General features: G+C 53.2%; 7 protein-coding genes across 7 annotated transcripts; 2 read left to right on the forward strand and 5 right to left on the reverse strand.

Annotated features, from left to right (window-relative positions):
* Positions 1 to 1,959: 1,959 nt before the first annotated feature.
* On the reverse strand, positions 1,960 to 7,587 carry NECHADRAFT_98573 (uncharacterized protein; the record flags this gene model as incomplete). The annotated part of the gene is made up of 2 exons (XM_003049828.1): positions 1,960 to 2,855; positions 2,909 to 7,587. The coding sequence occupies 2 exons, from the start codon at positions 7,585 to 7,587 to the stop codon at positions 2,465 to 2,467; spliced, it is 5,070 nt and encodes a 1,689-aa protein (XP_003049874.1). The 3' UTR covers positions 1,960 to 2,464.
* Positions 7,588 to 9,047: 1,460 nt separating this feature from the next.
* Positions 9,048 to 11,026, forward strand: NECHADRAFT_30389 (uncharacterized protein; the record flags this gene model as incomplete). Its single annotated transcript, XM_003049606.1, has 3 exons — positions 9,048 to 9,077; positions 9,130 to 10,492; positions 10,539 to 11,026. 3 exons carry the CDS (start codon positions 9,048 to 9,050, stop codon positions 11,024 to 11,026), a joined length of 1,881 nt encoding a protein of 626 aa, XP_003049652.1.
* A 261-nt stretch (positions 11,027 to 11,287) lies between these two features.
* NECHADRAFT_57011 (uncharacterized protein) lies at positions 11,288 to 13,278 on the reverse strand. The gene is made up of 3 exons (XM_003049829.1): positions 12,789 to 13,278; positions 12,281 to 12,679; positions 11,288 to 12,229 (listed from the first exon to the last, which is right to left on the reverse strand). Exons 1-3 carry the CDS (start codon positions 13,020 to 13,022, stop codon positions 11,747 to 11,749), a joined length of 1,116 nt encoding a protein of 371 aa, XP_003049875.1. The 5' UTR covers positions 13,023 to 13,278; the 3' UTR covers positions 11,288 to 11,746.
* A 2,713-nt stretch (positions 13,279 to 15,991) lies between these two features.
* Positions 15,992 to 17,352, reverse strand: NECHADRAFT_89771 (uncharacterized protein; the record flags this gene model as incomplete). Its single annotated transcript, XM_003049830.1, has 6 exons — positions 15,992 to 16,054; positions 16,105 to 16,169; positions 16,317 to 16,452; positions 16,508 to 16,825; positions 16,880 to 17,180; positions 17,273 to 17,352. The coding sequence occupies 6 exons, from the start codon at positions 17,350 to 17,352 to the stop codon at positions 15,992 to 15,994; spliced, it is 963 nt and encodes a 320-aa protein (XP_003049876.1).
* Positions 17,353 to 18,049: 697 nt separating this feature from the next.
* NECHADRAFT_30490 (uncharacterized protein) lies at positions 18,050 to 21,706 on the reverse strand (the record flags this gene model as incomplete). The annotated part of the gene is made up of 2 exons (XM_003049831.1): positions 18,050 to 21,449; positions 21,567 to 21,706. 2 exons carry the CDS (start codon positions 21,704 to 21,706, stop codon positions 18,050 to 18,052), a joined length of 3,540 nt encoding a protein of 1,179 aa, XP_003049877.1.
* Positions 21,707 to 24,151: 2,445 nt separating this feature from the next.
* NECHADRAFT_57013 (uncharacterized protein) lies at positions 24,152 to 25,328 on the forward strand. The gene is made up of 2 exons (XM_003049607.1): positions 24,152 to 24,366; positions 24,420 to 25,328. Exons 1-2 carry the CDS (start codon positions 24,334 to 24,336, stop codon positions 25,215 to 25,217), a joined length of 831 nt encoding a protein of 276 aa, XP_003049653.1. The 5' UTR covers positions 24,152 to 24,333; the 3' UTR covers positions 25,218 to 25,328.
* On the reverse strand, positions 25,299 to 26,930 carry NECHADRAFT_98576 (uncharacterized protein). The gene is made up of 3 exons (XM_003049832.1): positions 26,737 to 26,930; positions 26,017 to 26,686; positions 25,299 to 25,968 (listed from the first exon to the last, which is right to left on the reverse strand). Exons 1-3 carry the CDS (start codon positions 26,916 to 26,918, stop codon positions 25,732 to 25,734), a joined length of 1,089 nt encoding a protein of 362 aa, XP_003049878.1. The 5' UTR covers positions 26,919 to 26,930; the 3' UTR covers positions 25,299 to 25,731.
* Positions 26,931 to 27,086: the final 156 nt, after the last annotated feature.

Here is a 27,086-nt window from a genome sequence, read left to right on the forward strand (position 1 = left end):
CGACGCACTGGCCTCGGACGCCCATTAGCCGGTCCCTGCATCCTTTATCTGCACCTCCCTTGAGGCCAAGGGCTCGAGAAACTTGCAACCTCCAAGAATTGTCTATACGGTGCATGGGGATCCTACATGACACTGTACGACCCTCCCGATGGCCGGTGCCACGGACCGTGCCCATTCACTGTATAGACAATTTTCAGAATCCTCACGCGCTCCACAGGGCGATAATCTGCTGCCATTGCATTCATCACGTCGTCTTTTGGCCGCCCGCCACAGCCTGCCTGTTTCTGCTGCGCATCCATCTGCAACGCCCTCCCTCCCGACGCGTCCTCTGTTGTCTCTTCTCCTCCTTCGGCAATCGACCGTCTGTCTGACCACGGTTATCCCGCTAAAGGGAGGAAAAAACAAAAACGAGGCGACATTCATGGAATGAGGACGAAGACCCGATCCATTGCAATGCAGTTGAAGGATGTTTGCGCAAACTACGAGGCTCTGGTCTGGCAAGACACGACAGACACCCGAAGGACGACACGTACGGCACGCCCGGATTAGCGCAAGCGTTCGCAGTTTACTTGGTACACCCCGACCCATCACCAGGCGCTCTCCTCGGTAGTGCCATAACGCCTTGTCAGCGTTGGATGGTGCAATCTGGGGTTGTCAAACCCTTTCCCGACAATCCGGCGAGCTACGGCCATCCACGAAACCGTAAGAGTCGAATTGGCGTTGGAATTGGCCGAGGACGACACGACACGACGCAATCACCCCTTCTCAACTACCGATGTCGACATTGAAATATCGGACGATTCCCTCTCATGGTCCGGGGGCTCCCAGTATCGCTTCCCTCCGTCTCTTCTTCTTGGGAGCTGGAGAATTGCTCGCCGCAATTTTGGGTCCCGGACCGGCCAATGTCCACATCAGCCCGGGCTTGGTTGTTGGGGCTGTTGCTGATCGACCCTCTTGACGCCGACCGACTTCCGGCCGGACTTTCATTGCTCATGAATCCACCACGGCCGCCACCAAAAGCCCGCACCCAAGCAGACGAGGCAGCAGTCGCTTCTTCTGTGGTCGCACAGCCAGCCAGCCAGTACCCGAACAACTCATTGTCTGCCACGCATGCAAAGACGAAATCAGTCACTCTCGGCTGTTTGAGGGTCGTATTTTCGCATTTCTGCTGCGACGCCAGTCAGCACAATTGACTGATGAACTGTCGTGGAAGAGGTCGCCATGACCAAGAGTTAACGAGTCTCGGCCTTGGATCCAGGATGGACAATTGATCGACTCGTGCACAATCAGGGTCTCAGCTGATCATCCTTCACCTTCCTTTTGTCTGCTTTCTTTACCGAGGTTGGGCTTATCTCGTCTCTTCCACAATTCTGTGACTAACGGCCTCAACGGCCTTACCGCTCTCCTCTGGTCTCTCGACTCAAGATTCACTCCCTAGCAAGGCACCAATGTCCCTCACGCGACACACACCAAGCTGCAACTCGCCCACCGCTCGTGAGCAATTTCCCTTCGTAATCCATGCTACGTGCCTTCTTTCCCTTCTCGTCTTCGGTGCGCCCACTTTGCATCTTTGCCTCTGCCCCATTCACGTATCCCCTAGTCGCCCTTCCCTACAACCTGCAAGCTAACACATAATCCCCTATCAATCAATTTGCTGTCGCTGTCGCTACTGCTGGCCTCGACTCGTAGGAACCTTGCTAGTTCACGCCTTCTCCACCGGGGCTTCCTTACAACTAACAACCTGAACTAAGGTAGCCAGCCAATCATGGACTAGCTGTTCCGATACCCGATCACCGACAACCTCTCTTCATTGAGTGGCTGTCTTGTGTTTTATCAATGAATGGCACAACTCTTTGTTTTGTGCTGACAACTCGATCTTCACAAGGACGTGAAGCGAACGGCGCATGAAACAATACAAGTCATCGCACAATAGTCACGGCAGTTTCGGAGAGTTCAAGGCGCTTGATAATAGGCTCTAATGCCATTTTCATACATTATGCCAATCAGAAACGATATCCTAGTAATTCAATCAATCAATCCCTTCACACACCATCCGAAGCGACCGTCCCTGTTTCTCCCTTTCAAAGGCATCAACACAAAAAAAGCATCAACAATTCTCTCTGTTTCCCCTTCCATCCCTTTCCCTTTCCCTTGCCTTCCCTACTCCGCTTTGTCCCAATGAATGCCCGTCGTGAGTATTTTTTCGGTTGTCGTCGTCGTTTGCAGTTCATGCCTCTTGAGCGCTTCCACCATCTCCTCCCACGCAGAGCAACCTGAAAACAAAAAGATAAAACAAGTCAAAAAACAACACGCATTTGCGCAATACCCTGTCATCGCGCCGATTGCAATGCTTCATCCAGTCTCGTACGTATATCCTCCCCCCTGAACTTGGCCAGCCTGAACAGTCGCTTTTCCCTCCAGGGGCAGCCAATGAAGAAAAGAAAAAGTATACATGAATCTCGCTTTACTGCGTTCGGTAAAACTTCTTGTACAGCAGATGCAGCAGCAGGTTGACGTTGAGCTTGAGGTTGCCCTCGAAAAGCGTCATGAACTGGTGCGACTCGAACTGAGCCTGCAGGAGGTCCTCGATGGGCACCAGGGCGCTGGCACCGGGGATCTGGATGTGTCCTCGTGAGCCCTCGAGGCTGAAGACGCCCACTTCGTCGCACGAGATGGTCAGGTTGATCTGGCCCATGTCGCGCTCGCCCACACCGGTCCACGACACGAGCACACCCTTCTCCGAGAGCTGGCGCACGCTGTACTTGAAGCTGCCAAACTTGGGCACGCGACCGCTGCGCTCAAGCTCGCGCTGGTGGTTGTACTGCTTGGTGAAGGGGAGCAGGAAGCGTTTCTTCCTATTCAGGTTGTTAGTGAGTGTCATCTCAACAGTATGACTGGTATTACGTACCCCTTCTTGTTCTGGAGGGTCTTCATCGCTTGTTCAATGTAGTCGTCGTAACTCTTGCGCTGCTGCTCGAGGTACTTAGCCTTCTCGTGCAAGTTGCTAAGAGTCATGCGGACACCCTCCAACTCTCGCTGTCGCTGGACTCTTCGACGGCTCTTGGTGCGGATATCAAGCGCGATGGCGTTGAGCACATCCTGGTAGCAGTTGTGCTTGGAGATGCGGCCCAGCTTCTCCAGCCTCATCACATTCTCCAGCGCTGTTCTCTTGAGCTCCTGGTACGACATCCGGGTGACATCAATCATGTTGGAGTCGGAGTAGGCTCCTCGGGTATTGCTGCCATCAGAAAAGTCGTCACGAAGCAGCATGTGCCACTTGTGTTCGTCCTCAGGGGAGATGGGCTTGATGAGGATGTCGAGCAGGTTGGTACCAGTCTGCACGCGGATAATATACAGCACGCATCGCTTGGTCTCCATGAACAGAGACTTAACATCAGCCTCAGGGTCGTCAATGTCGTGCAGCTTGGGTGTCAGAAACATCTGGATATCCGAGGATCCGGCGGCGTTCATCTCGCTCTCGTTGTTCTTAGCACTGCCGAGGTCGTGCATGATCTCCCGGAGAACGTCCTCACGGCCGGGACATATTGTCTGAAGCTCCGATGCCACCAGGTTGTGGATGGCAAAGACATCTGTCATCTTGATGTACAGGGTTGGCTTGTTCTTGGCGTACAGATCGTTGAACTCGTCAATATCAAACGTCCTCTCAGCATCGGGAACAGCAATGAGGTCGCCGGTGATCTGGACGAGACGCTCGATAGAATCGGCGATAAAGGCATTCAGGGGCTGCAGGTAGACATTCTCGCCGCCGAAAGGTCGACCAGAGGCAACCTGGCTGATGACCTTGGCGACCTCGCTGAGGTTCCTCTTCTGCAGAGGGCTCAGAGTCTTTTCGATCACACCCACGTTCTCGGGTGCCGTCACGGCCGGTTGAAGGTAGAATCTCCAAAGCCAGTTCGCAACGACCTGCAGAAGGCTCTCTGGGGACTCCCGCTTGAACTGTTGTCGCAGGCCCTCAAAGATCTGACTGCACACGAAGCGGAGACCGTAGGGCATCTTGTGAAGAAGGTCTTCCAGAGCCATAAACACCTGGTCACAGATCTCTCGAAGGTCTCGAAGATGATCGATAAAGAGTCGTCGGGTCTCAGGATCGCGAATGGCAACTTCTCGGGGAACATCCAGTGGTCTTTGGTCGGGTCGACCAGTGGCCAACTCGGTGTTGTTGATGGCTGATCGGTAGATTTGCATAGGGTCACTCTCCAGATCGAGAGCCGGGTCCTCGACAATGTTGTCCCGAATAAGAGGGCCAAGAAGGTCTCGAAGATACTTGCGGTCGCGAGGTGAGCGAGTGTAGTTGCTGAGGAGCTTGGACCAGAAATAGTTGCCGCGGATAAAGTCCTGGACGGCTCTAGCTCCAGCAATCTCCTCACGGATAGAACGGGCAATCAACTTCAGAAGGTAGTACTCCTCTCGTCGCTTCTGGGCATACCCAAAGAGGCTCATCATAAGGAGCTCAATGCGCTTGCATTCCTTCTCAGCCGTTCCTTGCTCCCGGATACGCTTGAAGAGTCGAGCAAGATACTGGGGCTGGGTCTGGAGGTTGAAGAAGAGTTGCTGGTAAGATTCAAGCTTCTTTCTTGAGCTCTTGTTGAGGGCCTTGAGGTCGAACTGGTTGGCAGAGGACATGGAGCTGTTGGCGAGGAAGCCCATCGAGTTGCCTCCGTAGTTGTGCTGATGTCGAACAACCTCGTCCAGGGTGATCTTGTTCTTGACCAGGAGGGCGATCTTGATATCGAGCTGGTCAATATAGTTCTCCAGAAGCTCGTTTTGTCGCACTTGCTGGACGACTGTCTTGCGGATCCGCTCAAACTCGATTTCCTCGTTGAAGTCAAAGTCACTATCGTTGAGAAGATGGACAAAGTTCTTGACGGCGTTGACAGGAGGGTTCTTGCCAGTCGTCAAGCTCTTGTAAGCTTCACCCTGTACCTTGGCACGGACAAAGCTCTGGATCTTGATGACCTTTTGCATGTTCTCGTTGAAGAACCGTCTCTTCTCTTCGAATCGAGCCCGGACGATAAAGGCCTTGGCAGCGGCCTGGAACTCGACAATTGACTCCTCCTCTTGCTCCAGCTCTGCCATGATGTCTTCGACTCTAGCGCGCTCCATCATGGCTCGAAGAATGCTCTGAAGATCGATAATCTGCGGTGTGTGGGAAGCCAGCTCATCGAGGAAGGCTTGGTGTTGTTTTCGGTACAAGAATCCTCGGATATTGCTCTGGAGGTCCACAATCTGAGGCTCTTGCTCTTCAAGCGCATCCAAGTCTGCTCCAACTCGCTTTCGTTCGAGAGCACCTCGAATGAATGCTTGCAGGTCAATCACAGCAGGTTCATTCTCTTGCAGGGCGTCAAGCAAGCTCGTGACATCTCTCCTAACTGCTGCTGCACGGGCAAAAGCCTGAAGCTTGCCAATGTCGTTGATGTGCTTGTCGAGCTCGGCCTTGACTGCGTCCGTCTCCTTTCGAGCACGGAGACCCCGAGCAAAGGCCTGGAGAGAGGTCCACTGAGGACCGAAAGCCTTGAGTTGCTCTTGCTGGCGGCCAATGTCATTTCTAGTCATCAATGCTCTCGCCGCTGCCTGCAGGTCGGTGATGGCATGTGTTTGGGCATCCAGCTCTTGAAGATCTTGCTCCATCTTTCCACGAAGCAATGCTCCGCGAACAGCCGCCTGCAGTTTCTGGACAGTAGCAGCCGTCTCCTTGGTCTCCTCGTACTGGGCGGTATGGTTCTTCCTGACCAGAAAGGCTCTCGCGATGGCCTGGATCTGTCTGGTGGGACCTGCGCACACCTCGAGCTGGGAAGTCAAGTTTTGCACCTGATTTCGGACCTTGTTAGCCCGAATCATGTTCTGCAACTCGAGGATATCAGGCTCCAGTGCTTCCAGGATTTGATCCCGTCGACCCATCCTCCTCCGGACCAAGAAGCCTCGTGCTACGCTCTGCAGCTTGACAGCAAAGGTTCTCATCTCCAGTCGGTATCCCATAATCTGCCGGGTAAAGTCGCCGCGGATTCGGGACTGGAGGTCCATCAACCACTCCTCCTCGTCCCAGAGCCTTTGCATGACATCGCCAAGTCGCACGCGAACAAGGGCACCTCGGACCTGGGCTTGTAGGTCAACGATAGACTCCTCATTCTCTGCCAACTCACGGTCGATTCTCTCCTCTTCAGTCTCTTCAGGCTCAGGCTCAGGTTCCGGAACGCCAAAGTCAGCGCCCATGTTGCCAAAACTGGGCATGCTCGCTCCAAGTTTGTCGAGACCCTTCTGCATCGCCTCCAGCTCATGGTGCTCGAACTCGAGTTGACCCACGAGGTTACCGATGCGGAAGTCGACTATGCCTTTTCGAAACAGGAGCCAACTAAGGGCATGAATGCAGTAAATGACCTTGGGGATGTTCTTCTTCTCGTACAGATCAATGAGCTCGAAGCGGAACAGATCCGGAAGTTCCACTTCATCGAGGTATCGGAAGAAGATGGCAATGTTGTCGGAATGTCGGTATTGAAGCCTGGGGTGTTGAAAGATTCGGTACCGTCTATCGGGATTGAGTGCCTCTACAACCTCGGCCAGAGTAACACCGTCGCGAAGGGCTTCCTCGAGTTGAACGATAGGAGGAATGTTCTTTTGGATGACGTCTTCAATCCATTCCTTGGCCTCACCAATATGGCAGAGATATTCGTAGGCTTGAAGGAACTGACGCTGCTTGTCCATCCAATTTCGGCCCTCCCAGCTATAGCCAGTCGACTTCTGGCCGCGACCTCCATTGGTCTTGTCTGTCCGTTGTAACCTGCGCCGACCACGCAAACCAACAACTTCTTGTGCAGGCGAGGTGATTGTGAAGTCATCGGCCGCGTCTGATGATACTAGGCGAGATAGCGTCCTCAGCTGACTTGTCGAAGACTTGCCCAACCCTTCCAGTTCATCACGAGCTAGGGTTGTGCTATGCGCATGCACATGGTGTGGTGACGTAGCATGATGAGGCAACGGTGGGCGAACTGAGTCGGATCTTGTCAGAAGCATCGAGTTGGGTCGCATCATTGTTGGTCGAGAAGGCGAAGTAGGTGAGGCACGACCATCTTCATACAAGGACAATTTGCCTATATCGATACTCTTGCCACGGTCATGGCGGGGCGACTTATGAGGAGGTGTAGCTGGCGGGGAGGCTGCAGGAGCCTGAGGAAGCGGTCGAAGAGATTGTCGAACGGATCCGTAGGGATTGTCGATGGATTTCTTGGGGCTCGTCATTTGCCCGGATTCAAAAGTCTTTGCTCTTGCTCTAACATCGCTCTGGGCACGTTTATGACCGGGAGCTGTTTGACCGTAGCCGGCTGAACTAGAGACGGATGTGTACCCGCTGTTGAGGCTATGTTCAGAGGCGTGCGAATAGCCAGACGACGCGGATGAGGATGTTGTCGAAGGAAAGCGGTTGAGGTTGGAGGGTGATGTAGCGGTGCCAAAGTCGATGGTTTGTGACTGGCGAAGCGGATGCGGAGGAGATTGCGGAGATGGTTGACTGTGAAGATGGTGTTGAGGTTGATGCAGATGTTGAGTTTGGAAATGGTGAGTGCGGAACGACATTGTGGTTGTAGTGGTCGTCGACCGAGCCGCAGTCTCGGTCTCGCTTTGGAACGGTCAAGGAACGGTTGAGCTCAGAAAATATTAAGAAATAATAGCACCTTCCGGGTGACGTTAACACATTGTTTCGAGCGTGCGGCGCTCGGGTCGTCAGAGGGATGGAAGAGCGGTCGTGGTCGTGGTCAGCGCTTCAATTTGATTTGAGCACAGAGCTTCGATTTCAAGACATGCGCTTGGCCTGGTGATGGGGGATGATACTGAGGAACTCGGATGAGTGAGAGGGGGGAAAAAACACCAAAGTGTTGGAGCGTCAGAAGAAACCGGATCGTTACTACGTCTCCGATCTGGCCCATGTCACAAATTGTCAATAGTGCCCAAGAAGACGGCAGACCAAGGAAGAGTATACCTCTGTCTGTATGGCGGGGCCTGAGGCTTCGGCCAGCCAAATCCCGTAGTAAACAAACAACGGGCCAACCGCCTAGCAACGGCCGCCCTGCCCCCGATTGGTTGTGGGTCCGCTTTTATGTCAACCTCATCCTTGCGAGCCTCTCATGTGTTTAATATGACCAGATTATTATGCAAATCAAGTGCCAACACACAGAAATTGATTCATGCGCTGTTCTTTTTCTACTTGTTTCGGAGTCGCGCATATGACTGGCGACATGGGATGAATTGAGCCGAGTTTGAAGACTCTTTGATGTTTACTTTCCCCTTCACACTCATCTTACACAAGGTTTCTAGCGAGCAGACGCAACAACGTTTTGAGTTAGAACATGGTCTAACAAAGCCAAAGCATCGGTGTTACATATCAAATGCGGCTGGGCAGTTTGAAACAGGCAACGGTTCAAAACAACCAGGTAAACCTAACATCAGCTTGCATTAGATGCAAAGAGTGAGGCATCAGTCACATGCAGAGCAACATCTTGGATCACAATCCATGGAGTAAGCACTCAATCTACATCATGGCAAAAAGAAATCAGAGACATACATACGACGCTCAACCAGACCTCACCAGCACAACATCAATGATTCCCCAGCCGTGAACCCGCAAGCAGCCCAAAACGGTGGTTCATCCATCAGTGGTAAATGGAGTTTGCTGTCGTAGTGGGGTTCCATGAGGTCATCCATGCGGAATCTTCTTCGACACTCGACCAATCGATAAGCCACGATAAATGTCATGGAAAGAGCAAGGATGGATTCCGCCCAGTGATTGGCTCAGTGGTCCGATTTTAGGCTGCTTGAGGCTGCAGCGCACTGTAGGCAGGAGCGATCCCCAATTTTTGCACTGTATCTAGAACCCAAGCTTCAGGCTTCACCACCGAGCCATGAACTGCCCACCAACCACAATCATCAATTAATTATTCGCGATCTTCGCTCAGGCTATTCGAGTATCTGCATCTTTCGCCTGTCGCGACTATCTCCTACGAATAAAGCCAATTATATTAGGCTCAGCCGCTTAACCCATGGCTTCCAAGCAGCGCCCATCTGTCCTTGTACGATCATGATGTTTGCGCGTCATACGCAGCTTGCTAATCCAACCTCCAGGTGACAGATGCTAGGGAGCGCCCACCCCAGAGGAGGGCTCTTCAACGCCAGGATACCGGTTCAGGTCCTCCTGGACCACCCGCGCCGATGCGATTCATGACCGTCGACAATGTCCTCCAGTACAATTCCCAGATCCCATCCGGCCAACCTCGCGGTCCGCCGGTGCCCCTCCCCCGAGGCCCAGGAGGAAGTCCTATCAGCAATCGCCGAGTCGTATCAGGAGGTCTTCCGAACGTGCAGTCTCGTACTGGTCAGCCGATGCCTTCAAGAACTACCAAGATCAGCGAGAAGCTGGTACTCTTACCCGAAACGGACGAAAAGGACGATGACGTCGATGAAGAGATTGAGAGTGAGGCGGTTCTCGCGAGGCGCCTACAGGATCAAGAGAACCGACCATTGAAGGATGAAGAACTTGATGTGCTTCGAAAGAGAGGTGGTATCCGCGGGAAGAGCTACGCCGAGAGGTTGCCAAAGATGCAGAGGACCGACAGGGTTAGCAGAGTGACGGCCTATTGCACTGCGCAGGCATACAAGATTAAGCCGACAGCCGAGTTCCTACGGAAGAAGCATGAAGCCAAAACCAAGCTGTACGATGACTGCCTGTATGTCATCTACGCTCTGCCGCTTCTCAATGGAACCGATGGATATCGCGTCCGGAGTCGACCTATCCTCAAGACCCCTGGAACGGGCAAGACTGTTCTGGACCTTGAGATTGAGCGCAGCGAGCGGAGAGATCACCACGAGGGCTATTTCGAGGACGACGCTTATACAGGAGCCAGCCCTGATCAGGGCCATTCGATACCCTCTCACTTCAGCGATCGCCCAGTCACCCCCGAGGAGCACAGCAACCCGTTCCGTCACGATGATGACGATTCGGCTATGAATCGTCTTGCACCTGACGTCAAGAACTTTGCAGAGATGTTTGTGTACTCTTATGGTGTCGTCGTCTTCTGGAACTTTACGGAGCATCAAGAGAAGGACATCCTCGCCGACCTCACCTTTGCCGATGCCGACGCCGTTGAGAACGGCACCAGCAGCCTTCTCACCCGGCCACTTGATCAGGATGACTTTGAGACGGAAGAGTTTCACTTCGAGTATAGCGCTGATATCAAGCGCCCGCGCGTCTTTAACGATATGATCACTCTGCTGCCACGCTCTGATCATATGATCAAGCTCACCATCAGCCATGCTATCGCACAGAGCACTCGCCTGTGCTTCTTTGAGGAGCGTATGAGCGAGACGATGCTGGATGCACAGCATGTACCCAAGACGCTAGCTCTCACGGGAGAGTTAAATATGACACGCGCTGAGATTATACGCATGGTCGGTCGTCTCTTCAAGAGCCGTGTCGACATCAACCTTTGTGAGTTCTCTATCAAACAAGTCTAGACAAACGCTAACCTGTGCAGCATCCAATATCCTCGACGTCCCCAACTTCTTCTGGGAGTCTGAGCCAACACTTCACCCTCTTTACGCAGCTATCCGTGAGTATCTCGAGATCGACCCGCGAATCAAGGTCCTCAACGAACGATGCCGCGTGTTCCTTGATCTCGCCGAGATCCTCTCCGATTCAATTGCCACCGCAAAGATGAGCTATATCACCTGGATCATCATCGTCCTCATTGTCATCAGTATCATGGTTACTGTCACAGAGGTCGCGATCCGCTTCGGTATGCTCCACAAGGCCAAGGGCCCCGTTGCGAACCCTGCCCTCGCCATGCCCGTCCTCGGCGAGGGTGTGTCAGGAAGCAATCCGCTGCCACCGAGTGAGTTAGAGATTCTAGCGCAGACGTTGGGTTTACAGGCGAATGCGTCATTTGATGAAGTCCGGCAGGGTATTTGGGCGCTACGGGAGGAGAGCCTCCTTGATACACCGCAACGTCATGAGGATATCTAACGCCTCTTGACACATGTTTCTATCTTTTTTACTTTGTAACTCGTTTAGCATGGCGTTGAATGGATCTTTTTTGGTGGTTTGGAATGCACCAGCCTCTTGTTTATAACCCATCAGTATCTTACTTTACTAGATTCACAAATAATATTCACATTAACCAGCCTCCATGTAAACACCAGCAACTATCACATGCAAGCATACATTCAAACTCAAAAGGTTCGTATTCATGTACAGTAGTTACAAACGCCAGGACACCAGGAGATTAATGTAGAGTGTCTATTTTTACTCAGGAAAGCAGACCCTATCCAAGAAAAAAGAAGAAACAACAACCGAAGTTGTACAAGAAAGCCACAGGACATCTTTGGCCCTGCGTGTTTCTGGAAAAAAGAAGCCATAGCCCATGATCATGACAACAGTAAAGAAAAAACATCCCAATCTCTTTGACCCCATTTTGCTCTGCTGAGCGAAAAAAAACAGCCCGTGGAGGACCACCGTATATCAAAAAAGTTTACAACAGGCGAGGAGAAGAATGCTTTACCAGAGAGAGATCCATCCCGTGCCCGACGCACCCAATGAGAATCCCAAAATGAAAGCAAGCATAGCAAGACGCCAAAAGAAGTGCTTCCCCTTTCCTTTGTCTTCGCTGGCCCCCTTACCCGATCATCTATAAAAAAGGTCATGTATTAAAAAGCGGGGGGTATTGATTTCCAACACAAGTCTGTTCTACCGGACCTGCTGGTCGACGGGCTTGTAGGCGGCGGCGGCAGCGGCAGCAGCCTGCTGGCTCTTTCGGTTCTTGTTATCGAGCTCGGCTTTGCTGTAGATGGCAGCACCAAGCATAGTGACAGCCATACCAGCTCCGTTAAGCAGGTCGATGGTCACATCGAAGATTACAATGCCGAGGGCAACGGTCAAGCACTGCTTGAGGTTACCGCAAACAGTCATGGTGAGGGCACCAGCAAGCTTGTTGGTGTTGAAAGAAGAGATGTTGAGCAGCAGAGCGAGGAAACCGTTTCCGAAGAGCGAGGCGAAGGCGGGAGGGAGAGAGACGTCGCCCGAGGTGATGAGCTTGTGGAAGCCGCTAACCTCACCGGTCGCGGTGGCGCAAGCCAGAGCCTGGAGAGCAGCGAGAGGAGACATGCGGAGAAGGAACTCGATGGGAGGCAGGGCGAGGGAGCCAGTCATGAATCGGTTGGTGACGACGGTCTAGAGAAGAGTCAGTGGCCAGATTGGTTTAGATCTAGAAATCAAGCTTACTTTGAGAGCAGCAAGAACAACACCGAGGATGGTGAGGAGGAAACCAGCATCAGTGAAGCTCATCTCACCCAGAGTGGTCATGGCGGCACCAATGATGAGAGGCAGCAGAGAGAGGTAGGTCATGCTGCTGTAGGTGCGGCCGTAGTAGACGCGGTAGATGAGGATGGTGAAGATCGGGCACAGCATGCGCATGGTCTGGTAGAAGGGAACGGAAACCATGGCCAGAGACAGGTTGGAGACGGCAATGTTGGCGGTGAAAAGGGCACTGAAGGCGACCAGGGCGAGGTTCTCACGGCGACCCAGTCGCGACAGCTTGAAGTAGCCCAACTGCATCATGACATAGGTACCAGCGCTGGCGAAAGAAGCGTGGAGGAAGGTCAGAAGCCAAGGGAAGTGGAACTGTATCGCGGGCGCATCGTTAGCATCGTGTCGAACAGAGTTGCGTATGACGGCGCGGGCCGAGAGGGCGCGGGCGTGGACGCCATCAAACTCGACGTTGTAGACTTACCATTCCCAGGACCAGCTTGTTGTACAGAGTCAGGAGAAGCGAGAAGAAGAAGTAGGTGCCGAGCCAAGCAAACTTGACTGTGCTGGGGATCGAGTACTCGTGCTCGAGGTTCTGGTTCTTGGGGGGCTCGGCGCGGCCGGCATGGCTCTCGAGGTCGAGTTCGCCCTTGGTCTCGAGATCTCTCTCCTCGGAGGAGAGGAGAGGGACGGGCTCCTCATTGTTGGGACGAGACATTGTGCTGGTGATGTTGAGAGTCGCTTTTCGCAGAGGAGAATGCGCCGAGTTCAAATGAAGATGGGGTCGAGAGAGGGTGGTAGTGGTGAGGAGGTCGGGTGCTAGAGAGTTTACCGTGTGCGCTCTATTGTCGTCGGGTTTCTAGCATGCTAATCTCGGGGGACCGATTCGCTGATGATGAAGATGGAGGATGATGATGAATCGACGCGCAGCAAAGTCGATTACAGATGCAAATGATGATGGGCACGGAGCGGCCGAGGTCGTCAAGAGGTTTGAAGTTGTAGGTGGTTGAGTGGAAACGTAACACGGAGAAGCGAAGAAAATACAGGGGCCGCCAAGGCCAAGACCCAAGACCAAGGAGGGAGGGAGGGAGGAGGAGAAGGGGGGGGTCGGGCGGGAGACTGAAGTCAAAAAGTAGTAGCGAGCGATTGGACCCAACAGGTGAGACAGAAAGGAAGTGCAGACTCGTGGGAATGCGATGCGATGCGATAATAAGAAGAAAGAAGAGACTCTCAGAAGAGAAGAGGGGAATTAAAAAATTAAAGGGAGAAGGGAGGAGGAGGGATATGGGATGGGGATGATGGGGGAGCGCAGGCGGCGGGCGGATGACGGGCAGCAAAGGTAGCGTAGCGTGTAGCGGTAGCGGGCTCTGCTTATGGACGGCGCTTGTCAGCACTTCCATGGATCTCTCCAGCGTCCCCTCGGGTCCTGGACTGGACTTCAAGGGAGGGTCCCCCGGCCTCTCTCCGCTGACTGGCTCGCGCAGGATTTCAAGTTGTGGTCGCAGCATCCATCCATTTTCAAGGTACCCCGTGCCAAAGTACTGCAACCCACATGGCCACCTGGGTTCAAGGGCTGTGCCAAATTAAGTGAACAAGTGTCAGCATTGGCGGAACCTACGAGGGCCTACCAGCCAGCGCAAGACCTAAATTCTCACCCGGAGCTACCATTAGCATGTGCATATTTTCTACTGCAAGCGGGAAATTACATCGATGGTGGGCAAAGGAATTATAAGAGGAACGAACGGGCTTCTACCTTTTTTCGCTGGCTGTTGCACCTCAGCTGCGAGGGGAAAAGCCAACAGTACACAGCAGAATGTACAGTACATACAAGCTGACAGACATTCGGGTAGAGAACACGAACAAATGAATCCACTACCTTAATTAACCGTTTGTCGATCAGACAGACACTCTCTCACTCACTCTTCCGTCGGACTCCGGCACGCACCATACTGTACCAAAGGTTACCTGCACAAGACCACTCTCACATACAGTAACCCCCCCTCCCCTGACCGACATCTGGATGGAGCTGAAAGAGAGCAAACGATCTGGGTCTCTTAGATGCATCTAGGTCACCCTATCCGTCCCGAGATTCATTGGAACGCGTCTTGCTTCAATCAAATCCAGGGGTCAGAAGGAAAAGGGGGCGGGGGCAAAATCTGTGCACTAAGGAAGATCGCTGGGAAAACCCGCCGCACTTGTTTTGGTCCAATCACGGCGTCGGGTGCTGACATATTCGATAGCGCGGGATGGGATTGCATCCAGGGGCTCGTTACCACTGACGCGCGATTCTTTTCTTGAATGATGGAACCGCGTTGGGATGATTGCCTTTGAATGGGTTACGATAAAGGATCACTGGATAGTATAAAGGAGGATAAGAAATCAGCTGGTGAAACTGACTCCCATTGCTGTAACAGACTGATTATTCCCATATCCATCCCATGCTTGCCCAATATCCTTCAACACTTACATCCCCAATCTACTCAGGCAATAAGCGAGAAGAGGGCACGTCATCCTGCACAAGACACGAACCAACAAGCAAGGGGCAGATTTTTTTTTCTTTCTTTTATCCGGGTGCACACTTTAAACGCTCGTGCCTTGTTGGTATGTGCTCCTCTCTCTTCTCCAACGTCGCCGATCGAAGATGTCTCGCCCACCCACACACGACTAGCCCTACAGAACAAGGGCGGCGGCGGCGAGCTATCAGACAAATCGGCGCGGGAGCTATTGAATGCATGCCGTCTGGGAATAGGGGCATTATCCGAACCCAGGTCTAACAGACAAGGTTCCTTAGATGTGTCACTTGACAGAAGACGTTGAGTTCATATGTATGCAGTATAGTCCAGACGAAGCTCGGTCGTGACATCTGCACCAAGTTGATGAGAAAAATCCTTGCCCAGACGACAACATCTCCCATCATCCTCTTCCCATCCTCCAAGCTCCATTCTTACCCCTTGCCGTCATCCCAAACGCCACACGTGGCGGCGGAGCCCAAGTAAAGAGACCACCCCTTCATGTCCCAAACTCTTGGCAACAAAAGCCTTCTTCCCACACAATTGATAGCTCAAGTGGCTTGCGATCTGGCATGAGATGAAAAAAAGGCCGTTTACTTTCACACTACTTGACACCGTTGTTTCTTATCCAAGAAAAGAAAAAAACGACGTTAAGCTATCAAGTGTCGCGAACCGAGACGCCTCTAAAACAGCTTGAAGGCTGGAATGCTTGAGAAGCCTTGCTTCTTTTGAATCAGCAGGGTAGCAGATGATTCAGACAGAGTCCCGGAGACCCGTTAGATCGACCAACCCCTGAGCCTTGTCTTGGAACCCGTCCCTGAGAGACAGCCCTAACCGTGGATTTTTACGTACTCTGTGCTCGGCTGTTGGGCTGTGACATTCGCCCTGCTGCTGGTGAATCTGTCAGCGTGTCATTTTGACAGCTCACGGTATTGAGGCTCCTTCATCAGCATACTACTGCAAATCATGTCCACTCGGTGTGAGTTCTGATAGAACAGCTGATCACACTACCTTGAGGCGTTGTTACCTACCTACTGTAGCTGAAATTCATTGCCAAGAAATACCCATTAGCTTCAGTCCATGTTACAGACTTGCCAAGCACATCAATCCGAACTCCCAAACCCCAGTTCCAGCCCCAACTCCGGAAATAGCAAAATGTACCCAATGCCGATCCAGATCACAGAGGAGCGTTGGTGAAGAGGTACGAGACGGACTCGCCATTGTGGGTTCTCCGAATGGCCTAAGGGAAGGTGAGTATGGTTGTCTTGCGGTCCACCGTGTTGGACCTACCTCAGCCAGAGTTCCAGACACATCAATCACCTTGAGCTTGGGGCATCGCTCAACCTTGTCGCCAACTAATCCATTGGTCAGTATAAGTCACAGTCACAACAAACGTGATAATACGTAGAAGCAGAAGGGAGTTATTGGTCTAGGAGACTTACGCGGGACAGCTATTAAACTTGTTAGCAATGAGTCAACCACATCCCACAAGAGCAACTCACTGTTGGTCACGACCAAGCCAGAAAGGCAAGAATTGTTGATAGTCTCAATGGCATTACCACTGAGAATTCCGTGGGTAACAATCGCAAAGACCTGACGAGCACCATGCTCGTTAAGCGTGGCCGCCGCCTTTGCAAGCTGCACAGAGAGGTTAGCCATTTATACGACAAAGAACCAAAAGGCAGGGTCGTACAGTTCCACAGGTATCCGCCATATCATCCACAATGATAGCAGTCTTATCCTTGACATCACCGACCAGCACCATCCGGCCGACGACGTTGGGACGTGGACGCTCCTTGTGGATCAAAGCAAAGGCAGTCTTAAGACGATCAGCAATAGATGTCGCACGCTTCGCGCCTCCAGCATCAGGTGAGACAATGACGCAGTCTTCAATGTTTAGATTCTCTCGGATCCATCGAAAGATGGACGGCTCAGCAAAGAGGTTATCCACGGGCACGTTGAAGAAGCCCTGGATTTGCGAGGCGTGCAGGTCCATCGTGATGACATGGTTCTGACCATATTGTAAGCAATACACACGTGGGCTTAAGGGAACAGGGATCCTCACGACACCAGACACCTGCAGCATGTTTGCCATAAGCCTCGCGCTGATTGGGGCGCGCGACTTGTCCTTCTTGTCCTGTCTGCTGTAGGGAAAGAAGGGGAGGACAACGGTGATGCTTCGAGCTGAAGCGCTGCGGCAAGCATTGGCCGTGATAAAGACCTCCATGATGCCATCGTTGACCTGGCCCGGCGCGACCGATTGAACGATGAATACATCTTCATCACGAACCGACTCGCCGATGGAGACGCTCGTCTCTTGGTTCGAGTACTTCAGGCACATGGTGTTTGCGACAGTGATGCCGAGTCTGCAGGGGTTGGTTAGCCCAATAGGATCCTTGTGCTCACCAGCGTGGGGTTTGTGCATCATCGTCATCATCATCATGACTGCTCGACGTACCGGGTGGCCATCAGAGAGCTGAGCTCCGGATGGCCGCTCCCCGAGAGGAGCTTGATGTCGTTGGCCATTTGATCCAGCATTGTTGGTGAAGCGAGTGATTAATTGATAGCCGACAGTGTTTGTGAAGAGAGCTCCTTGGCCGAAAGACGGGAGCTACGAAAGATCTGCTCGTCAAAGAGGTTGCGGGATCACGTGCAACCTCCAACGGCCTCTTTTTTTTTTCTGCTTTCACGCTTTTTGCCAATTGAGTTTAAATGTAAAAGAACAATAGCGGCCATAATTCGGTGTTCTCGGGCAATGGCATGTGAGATGACTAACCCACTTCATCTTGAAGTTGAGATATCAACTCGATGGACGACAATGTCGCATACATCACCCCACCAAAAGATAAGAAACACGCCTCAAACTTGATGATAGACGGAGCTCTAGAACCGAGACGTGTACCATCTACCGAGTCCGTGCTCGCATACGTATGTGTCTATACACCACATGTCAACATACGAGCACCACCCGACTACCACACGAGCAACTGCCATCGATCGCGTTATCCATGCGCAGAACCGAAAGAGCAGGGATGTGAAAGGGGCCGGTAGATTTGAATAATAAGAGACGAGGACCCAAGTTGACTTGATCATTCCGAGGACGCCGATAGTTGAAATTTGATCATGTTTTTGACTACTTACAGGATATCATCAAGGTTGAGTAAATCGGCTATACATATCTACACCAAAACAACAACTCCACCGCTTGCGAAACAATGCATCATTAGATGTCATGTTATACTTCCGCCGCCTCTAGGTTGGACAACGGCACGTATCCTTCCTCCTTCTTCACCTTTCTCCTTCCAAGCACCTCGCGCACCCAGCCAAAGATGCCACGTCCGCCCTTCCAGTGAAGGCCACCATGAGGAGCCGCAGCCGCCTCGTCCATCCACCTTGGCCTCTTCCAGGTCTTGAGCAGGATGCTACTCACAACGACGCTAACGCTGCTAAACGCCATTGCGAAGCCTGCCATCATGGGGTGCATGTGGAAGCCGAGAGGAAGGAAGAAACCCATGGCGATGGGCAGTCCGACAAGATTGTACATGCACGCCCACGCAAGGTTAAGCTTGATGCGACGGAAGATGCAGCGTGTGAGGTCGAGCGCTGCAGGAATGTCCATCAGATCTGTCGGACGCATGAGCACCATGTCTGCGGCCTCCATGGCGACATCTGTGCCACTGGCCATGGCGATACCGACATCAGCTGTCGCCAACGCAGGAGAGTCATTGATACCATCGCCAACCATGGCGACGACCTCACCCTGCGCTTGAATCTCCTTCAGAATCTCCTGCTTCTGGTCGGGGCTAACACCAGCGTAGACGTTGTCAGGGGAGATGCCCACTGCAGCGGCGACGCTGAGGGCAGTGGACCGTTGATCTCCAGTCACGATGGCTGTCTTAACGCCCATCTGATGAAGCACGGAGATGGCAGCGGCAGCACCCTCCTTGATGGAGTCGGCCAGGCAGAGGTGACCGCCATAAGAGCCATCGATGGCCACAAAAATGTTTGTCGTGCCAGTAGTGGGTGCTTTTCCTGCTGCCTTGCTTGCGCTCGAGTTGAAATGCTCCGACGCCTCAATGGCTTCTTCGGGTACATCAACTCCGTTATCCTGCAGGAACGCAACGTTTCCAAGAAGCACACGATAACGAGTGCGGTCAACGGCTGACGCAGGTTCAACCAGAGCGTTCACACCCTTGCCGACGGCCGCCTTGAACTCTCCGACACTGCCTTCAATGACGCCATCGACTTCAATGTCCAGTTCAGTACGGGCTCCTCTGAGAACGGCCTTACCCACGGGGTGTTCGCTACCCATCTCAGCAAGACCAACAATGGTCCACCAAAGTCGACGGCGCCATCCATTGTCATCCCATGCAGATTCAATGCTGTACTCGACAACACTCATCTTGCCGTAGGTGATAGTGCCAGTCTTGTCAAGAACGATCTGGGTCACCTTGGTAGTCCTTTCGAGGGTTGCGCCGCCCTTGATCAGGATACCATTCTCGGCGCCAACGCCTGTACCGACCATGACGGCGGTGGGCGTGGCCAGACCGAGGGCGCAGGGGCATGCAAAGACGATGACGGAGATGCACAGCTTAACGCAAACCATAACCTTGCCGCCGCTGACGTCCTGCAGAAAGATCTTTGGTGGGTTAGAGAGAACATGACTAAGAACCATCCAGCAGAGGAATGTCGACACTCCCAGTATCAGAATGGTAGGGACAAAGTAGCCAGCAATGGTATCGGCGAGTCGCTGGATGGGTGCCCGGGTTGTCTGCGCATCTTGGACCAGCTTGACGATCTGGCTAAGCTGAGTGTCACGTCCAGCACGGGTGACTCGAAGGTCGACTCGACCGTCGCCATTGACAGTACCGCCAATGACGTTGTCGCCCACTCGCTTCTGGACGGGCATCGCCTCGCCCGTCACCATACTCTCATCAACGTAAGTCTCACCGCGGACAAGGACTCCGTCGGCGGGAAGCTTGTCACCAGGTCGGAGAACCACTATGTCACCAACCTGCAACAGCTCTGTAGGGATGAGTCTCTCCTCAAAGGCCGATCCACCAAGTCCAGGAGTCCTGGGAGTTCGGGGCGTAGTTGGGTTCTTGTCCCAAGTCTCAGCAGCCTTTTCAGCAGCAATTGGATCCGCGTAAATGGTCGCCATGGGAGGCGCCAGAGACATGAGACGAGAAAGGGCCTTGGAAGTCTGACCCTTGGCGCTGTTCTCCAGATAACGTCCGAGAGTGACAAATGTGATAAGCATGGTGCTTGTGTCGAAGATGGTGCCAGGCCTTGTGTGAGGGGGCACAAGTAGTGAAACTACCATAGTAAGGATGCTGAAGAAAAAGGCGCACGAAGTGCCCAGAATCACCAGAACATCCATCGTAGGGGAACGGTGCTTGATGGACTTGTAGGCCGAGATGTAAAATCGCTTTCCAACGCCGAATTGGACGGGTATCGTGAGAATCAAACCGATAACATCGCCGAGATACAGGCCGGTAGCCAGCTCGTAGCCTCCAAAGTCGAGCTTAGGCGAACACATTGGCAGTATCATGCCAATGATAAAGACGGGAATAGCAAAAGCTAGAGAAATGCGGAAGGCCGTCCGCCATTCGTTGATCTCGCGGGTTTTGGCCAGTGACTCGAGCTGGGCATTGTTATCTTGGTTGTCGGCGACGAGAGCATTGTAGCCCGCTGCCTCAACGGCCTCAACAATAGCTCGCAAGCCAAGAACGCTGGGCTGGTGATTGATGGTGAGGCGTGAGGAGGCGAGGTCCAACGAAACAGAGTCGACGCCGTGATACGAAGCTAATGTAGCCTCCAAAGCCTTCGCTGCAGCCGCATCGGGGACACCGTAGACCTTGAGCTGCGCATTGGAGGACGAGCCGCTGGGGTGATCGCCGGCGGACTGTGTCGAAAGAACCTTGGCGTCGAATCCCCGATCGTCAATGATTTCTGCAATCTTTTCCGGTGAAAGCTTGGTGACGTCGTGCGTGATGACGGCTCGTTCCGCGAGCAAGCTGATGTTGAATTTCAGGACACCTTCTAGACCCTTGAATCCACCCTCAACGGCCGACGTGCATGCGCCGCACGTCATGCCTTCGATGGCAACTGTCGTGATGACCACGTCGCCGTTGCTTCCAGAATCTTTCGTCGCCTTGTCCGCAGCTGACTTTCCTGAGTCGATAATCGTAGCGTCGAAGCCTCGGTCCTCGATGATCTCGGCAATCTGCTCCGCGGTGAGCAGATCGGGGTCGTGCTCGATGACGGCTCGCTCGGACAGTAGAGAGATGCTGAAGCTCTTGACGCCAGGGACATCCTTGAAGCCGCCCTCGACAGCAGAGGTGCAGGCACCACAGGTCATGCCCTCGACGGCAACGGTAGTCGTGACAAAGTCGTCGTCTCCATCGAGGAGGTTGAGGCTACCGGTGGGCTTGAAAGCAGGGCTCGGAAGGTCGGTAGAGAGGACCTCAGCGTCGAAGCCTCTATCCTCGATAATTTCTTGAATCTGAGCGGCAGAGATGACACTGGGGTCGTGCATGACGACTGCGCGCTCCATAACCAGACTGACTGAGACGTTTCCGACACCATCGACGCCCTTGAAGCCAGCTTCAACAGCAGAAGTACATGCGCCGCATCTGTAGAGGAACAGGCGTTAGTAATATATCTACAGCCATGTCCGGCCAAGAGTTTCTCGGCATGGCGGAGCCGGAATGTCCGGAGGTGGTTGATGTTGGGGCGAGCAAGCAACTCACGTCATACCGTCCACGCGGAGAGCCGTGGTAGCGAGGTGGGCGCCGGCGCCAGCGCTCTTGGGGACGGAGAGGGCGGCATCCGCAGCGCCAACGTCATTGCCCTTTTCCCTCGAGGGGATCTGAATATACGAGGGAGCCATGGCGACAGACGGATTATGGCCCGCGAGCCTCCTCGTTTGATTAATATGCTCTCCAAGAGCACCGAGAGCGGAAGGTGGTTGTTGGTGATAAGAGAGACAGTGGCGGGCGGAGTCGATGGAACGTGGTTCTCGCGGTTAATTAGTCGTGGTGGTTGGTTGGCTGACTGTGCTGGGTTCGTTCCCCAGTAGTTTTGGTCCCTCAGTTCGCTATTCCAGCCATGGGCATTCGGTGGAAATCAATTCGCTCGTATCGCAACAATGATGATGGAATTCAGCCAAGAATAAAGCGAGCAGTAGCTCGGACAGAAGGGGAAAAGTAAGGGAAAAGCCGCAATGAGGAAACGCAGCTAAAAGCAGGTCGCAGGCAGACTGAAGGAAAATGGAGTAGAAAACAACAGCTGATGCTGATTGATAACGTTAAGTGAACGAGGCTGGAGAAACGACGCCACTGGACCCCGAAGACCGGCTTCTTTCTTGTCGAGCTGAGGCGGGTCGTCGTCTGATTGATCGAGGCGTCAGTAATCCAGACTGGGCGATTTTGTCGTTAGTAACAAAATGAAATGGGTACAAAATGAATGACCACTTGGGTGAGGAAGAAAAAAAAGAGGACGCCTAGACCAGGACGCGAATGACATGAGACGGATGCGACGGCATTTTATTGCCCATTCGCACCCAGGCTCAGGGGAAGGGAAGGGAAGGAAAGGGACTCACACACACTCTTAGCACAGCATTACCAAGGACGGCCGCAGCAGAGAACAGGCTCCTCAGCCAGATTATCCCAGATCCGAAGCTGTTTTGACGAGGTCTTGGCTCAGCGGCTGTTGCGGCCAAGTTCCAGATTTGGGACGGTTCCCGGACGGTTTGACGTTGTCCGACAAGTCTCGTTGGTGGGATTGATGATGAGACAGGGAGCGTCTGCAGGAGCCGCCGCGGAAATCTTTGTTGCAGGGGTCTCTGTTCAGTCAAGGGTCCTGTCTTTTTTTCCTTCTTGTTCTGTTGTCGCTTGCTAGCGCAGAACAATGAACGCTCTGTCCCGTAGGTCCCGTCGGACACTGACACCACAATGGATGGATTGGACTGGAGCTTGGGGCGCAAGGCCTGAGACGCTGGGGGCGGGATTCTTGGGCGTGATCCACCCGCTGGGCAAGTCACTCTTCCTTGTGAAGCGATTGGCCGAATGAAACAAACGGGGAATGTGATCCACGCTTCTGATGCACTGGTGGTGCAGTTGGAAAAAGAGTGTGTGTGCAATTCAAGTTGGAGGAGTGTGAGTGAGAAGAGTCGCTGCAACCACACAAGAGAGGCGCAATTGACCCGTGTTTATATTTACATTGCTGTCCACATCTGCCGTCTCACTCCTCTCCCAGAAAAGCACTGCCGATGCTCCGTAGTTTCCTGTTTCGTGATGTCGCCATCCCACGCCCTCAAAGACGTGAGCGTCGATCTCTCGCGGGGGCAGCCTCCGATTGACCTTGCCGTCCAACCAGACTTTGACTTTGCCAAGCTATCGAAGCTAGGCGTAGTGTCGGTCTCTAAACAGACATGAACTTGTCCAAGAAGACGCAGAGGGTTGTGATGTTTAATTTCAAGCTTCACTCTTTCGACCTAGGACCCGTCGATCGTAACTCTGTCACCAGCGTTTTTTACGACGTTTACCAATCATCGCCTGCAACTAAGACGGCAGTGTCTTGATGTCTTGTAAGGCGCCATGCCGCCCAAGAGTGAGATGCAAGCCCGGGTCTCACTTGTTCCGACAGCTCGTGTACGCGTGGCTACGTCCAGCTGAGGCTGTAGGTCAGCTGCGCAGCCGTGGCCGAGGACGATTTGGCAAGATGGCAAAGGTTCCGGCATTAGCGTGTGCTTATTCGGGGGCGCTCGTGTAACTCGGCTTAGAACTTGCATCCGTGTTTTGTCGAAGGAGTAGACAATTGGCTATGTGAATTGCTGACTCAAGCCATGGCATTCAAACGTCGCTGAAAAACCGTGCTGAGATCGATGATCTAGGATAGGTATGATTATTACATTGATACACGCATGTCCGCTAGTGGTGTTGTGGCTGTTGTTAATGCTGAGAGTGATGAAGTTCATGGCTCTTGTGTCAAGTTGGTTTCTTTCAATTAACTGGACACTCCCTTCTCTATTAATGCCCAGCAGCATGTAAATAATGGACGAGGCATGTGTAATTTGAACAATAAAGAATTCAAAGTACAAGAAACTGCCCATGTCGTTTCAATAAGATTTCTCAACGTCAACGGCCCGTCGGCACGATGTCGTAGGGTAAGTTCACTTCAACTTTTTGAGCCTGGACTCGCATTCCTCAAAGTGACCCCACGACTCTTCCCCACAGGATGAGCCCCGCGCCGCCACAGGACTCCAGCCTCACTTCCAGGCGAGCTCCAACATGCAACTGCATCTGCCTATTACTTCAGCAACTTCAAGTAACCAACAAAACACAAGAAACCAGGCATCACCGGCGAATTACTCAGCTGGGAAGAACCTGCAGAACGAATCATAGCAGTTACACGGGCCTTCACAATCCAACGACCGCTGAACATTCCGACTCTGTTCATTGTCTTGTCACCGTGAAACTCCACCCCGCGAGGCTGTAGCCTCAACCGCAGCCCATCATGGAGCAGACAAAAGCTCTCAACGCTCTCGAGGTAAACTCTTGAATACACAGTTGATCAGCATGACCAATATTAACACCTGCCAGCCCTTCCTCGCTCTCTCCAAGTCGGCCACCTCTCCCCGCGCCGCCGCCGACCTCGTCACCCGAGCCACCTCCGCCCAAAACACCTTTCTCTTCACCGAACTCCTCCAAACACCCGCCATCCAGGGCCTCACTGGTTCAGAGTTCGCGTCACACCTTACACTCCTACAGACATTCGCCTATGGCACATACGCTTCCTACAAAACCACCGAGGGTCTGCCCGCCCTTTCAGAGGCCCAGGCAACAAAGCTCCGTCAGCTCTCGCTCCTCACACTAGCCCGAGACCGAAAGAACCTATCCTACGCTGCGCTACAGGATGCCCTCGACCTACCCGGGGCCCGGGAAGTTGAGACCCTCGTTATTTCGGCTGTCTACGCCGGTCTTCTTCACGCTACGCTCGACCCAGCCCGTGCTGCGGTTCAAGTCACCAGCGTCGCGCCCCTACGTGACCTCGCCCCAGGAGCGATACCCGACCTGGCTACGGCGCTCAAGGCATGGTCAGACCGCTGCACTTCGACCCTCGGGGACTTGGAAACCCAGATCAAGGATATCCAGACAACGGCCACGGCACGACAGCGGGAGCAACGTGCTACTGATGATAAGCTCAAGCAGCAAGTGAGTGATGTCCAGGAGGGAAACGCCCGCGCGTTCGGCATGACAGGCTTGACGAGGGAAATGATCAATAGAAGAGGTCTTAACAAGCGACCCGTCATGGAAGTCGGCAGCCTGCCAGAGAGTGAGCTCATGGACGTGGACGAGTCCGAGGAGGAGAAGAAGCGAGCCAGCAAGCGCAAGATGTGATGATACTCAGTGTCCCTGATGACGGCTAGACACGGCGGCGAGAACTGCATAAAACGTATGTATCACGAAGAACCACGATGTAATAGACGACATAACGCCCTTGATTAGCTACCCCTAGTACCGAGTGCCGCCAGTGCCTGTACCATAACTGTGACGCTACCGCCCTACATAATGATGATCAAGAAGAGAAGAAACATGACATAGCCAGAAACTCCGAGATGAGACATCTCAAAGTAGAGGCTGCAGAATAGCAAAGTTATACGCAAGCCCTATATGATACAACACAGATAGATCTCCAGACGCCAACATTCCAAAGAGAAAGTAAAAGGGCCACAACCTCCAGTGTGAAGGGCGGCTGATATCGCTGCCGAATCAAAGCTCTCAATGTCATTACGGTCGTGAAACTTTTTTCTGTCCCTGTATAAATCTCGCCTAGTGGCTTGCTCTAGAAAGAAATCCGAAGGCCAGTAACGGCCGGCATTAATGGCCGTGGTTGTTCGATAAGAACATGCGCTCACAGGCGCTTGCCTGGTACGAGGATAAAGAGAACGCAGAGTCCGGCATCGATGAGAATGGTGACTGCCAGGACCATGAGAGCTCGCTTGGCGAGTAGTTTGCGGATGTACGGTTCGCGAATGCGAGAGAAGTTGAATGGGGTGTACTCGCTGTAGCCGACCAAAGCCATAATAGGGTCGAGTGAGTACTGGTAAGACGCAAGGAAATAGACACCGACGGTGAAGGGGATGATGAGCTGGCGCTGGTCAGTGGGGGCCTAAACGACGTGTACAAGTGAGCTTACCCAGCATTTCGTCAGACGAGACTTGTCAAGGAAAATGAGAATGAAGCCAGTCCAGAAGGCGCCAAACATGGCGATCAGACCCAAGATCAGTCTCATGATGAGGGTTGGTGGGATCAGGTTGCCAAGAGCCTTCATTCTCAGGAATCCGGGAAAGGCATCTCGCTCCATCGCTTGAAAGACGTAGTCCTTGGCCACATCGAATACTTCGGGATCGTCACGGCCATACTCCTCGATTGCTGTGGTAACCTCCTGGGTGATGGAGCCAGGAAGGGTGATTTCTCGCTCAGCGCCGGGAAGCAGGAAGGTGTAGAGAATCTTCTCCGCCGAGGCGCGAATGTCCTGTCGCGCAACCGTGTGGGCGGGAGAGTTGGAGTCGGTGGTGATATCGTGCGAGTTGCTGAACTGAGGGCTGGGTCGCACAGGCGCGGTGGTGCTCTGCGGGGACTCGTGTTGCTCCTCTCGCAGGAAAGCAGACATTTGGGCATCCTGGTTCTTCTCCTTCTCCGTGGCGTACATCGAGGGACCAGCCGCTCGGGGTTCCAGGTCGCCAATGTTCTCTAGGATAGCAGATGACCTCTTGGATTGCATCTCGGGCGTGCCAATCAGGACGGAACGTCTGAGCTCTCGCACATAGTGACGGCAGAGAGACATGTGCTGGGCGACATCGAGCCTGTGATTGTCAGTGATTTGCCCAGGCCACCAAGTTTCTCGTTCACCTACCAGAAGTCAAGGTAGTCCACCGATCTCTGCTGGTCTCGCATGTAAATGTAGAACGAGAACAGGTCGACAGGCGGCAAGGTGCGACGGCTCAACACCTCAAACAGCGTTGGAAGTCGGTTTCGCGCCATGTCAGGTTGCGGCGACGGCGAGGCCATGGTGGTGACAGGTTCGTGCTCAGCCATGTTGGGCAAGGTTATTCGAAGCTGGGTTAAAGAGTGTAGATGATTAAGAAAGAGGCGTTTCGATTCGGCGGCGCGGGTGATGTCAACTGCCGAGAGCTTATGGAAAGGTCCGGTACGCGAGACGAGGTCCCCCTTTTGATGACGACGAGAAAGAGGCTTCCTTGTCGC

The sequence above is a fragment of the Fusarium vanettenii genome (genome assembly GCF_000151355.1).
Source record: "Fusarium vanettenii 77-13-4 chromosome 1 genomic scaffold NECHAsca_8_chr1_1_0, whole genome shotgun sequence".
Classification (NCBI taxonomy): Eukaryota; Fungi; Ascomycota; class Sordariomycetes; order Hypocreales; family Nectriaceae; genus Fusarium; species Fusarium vanettenii.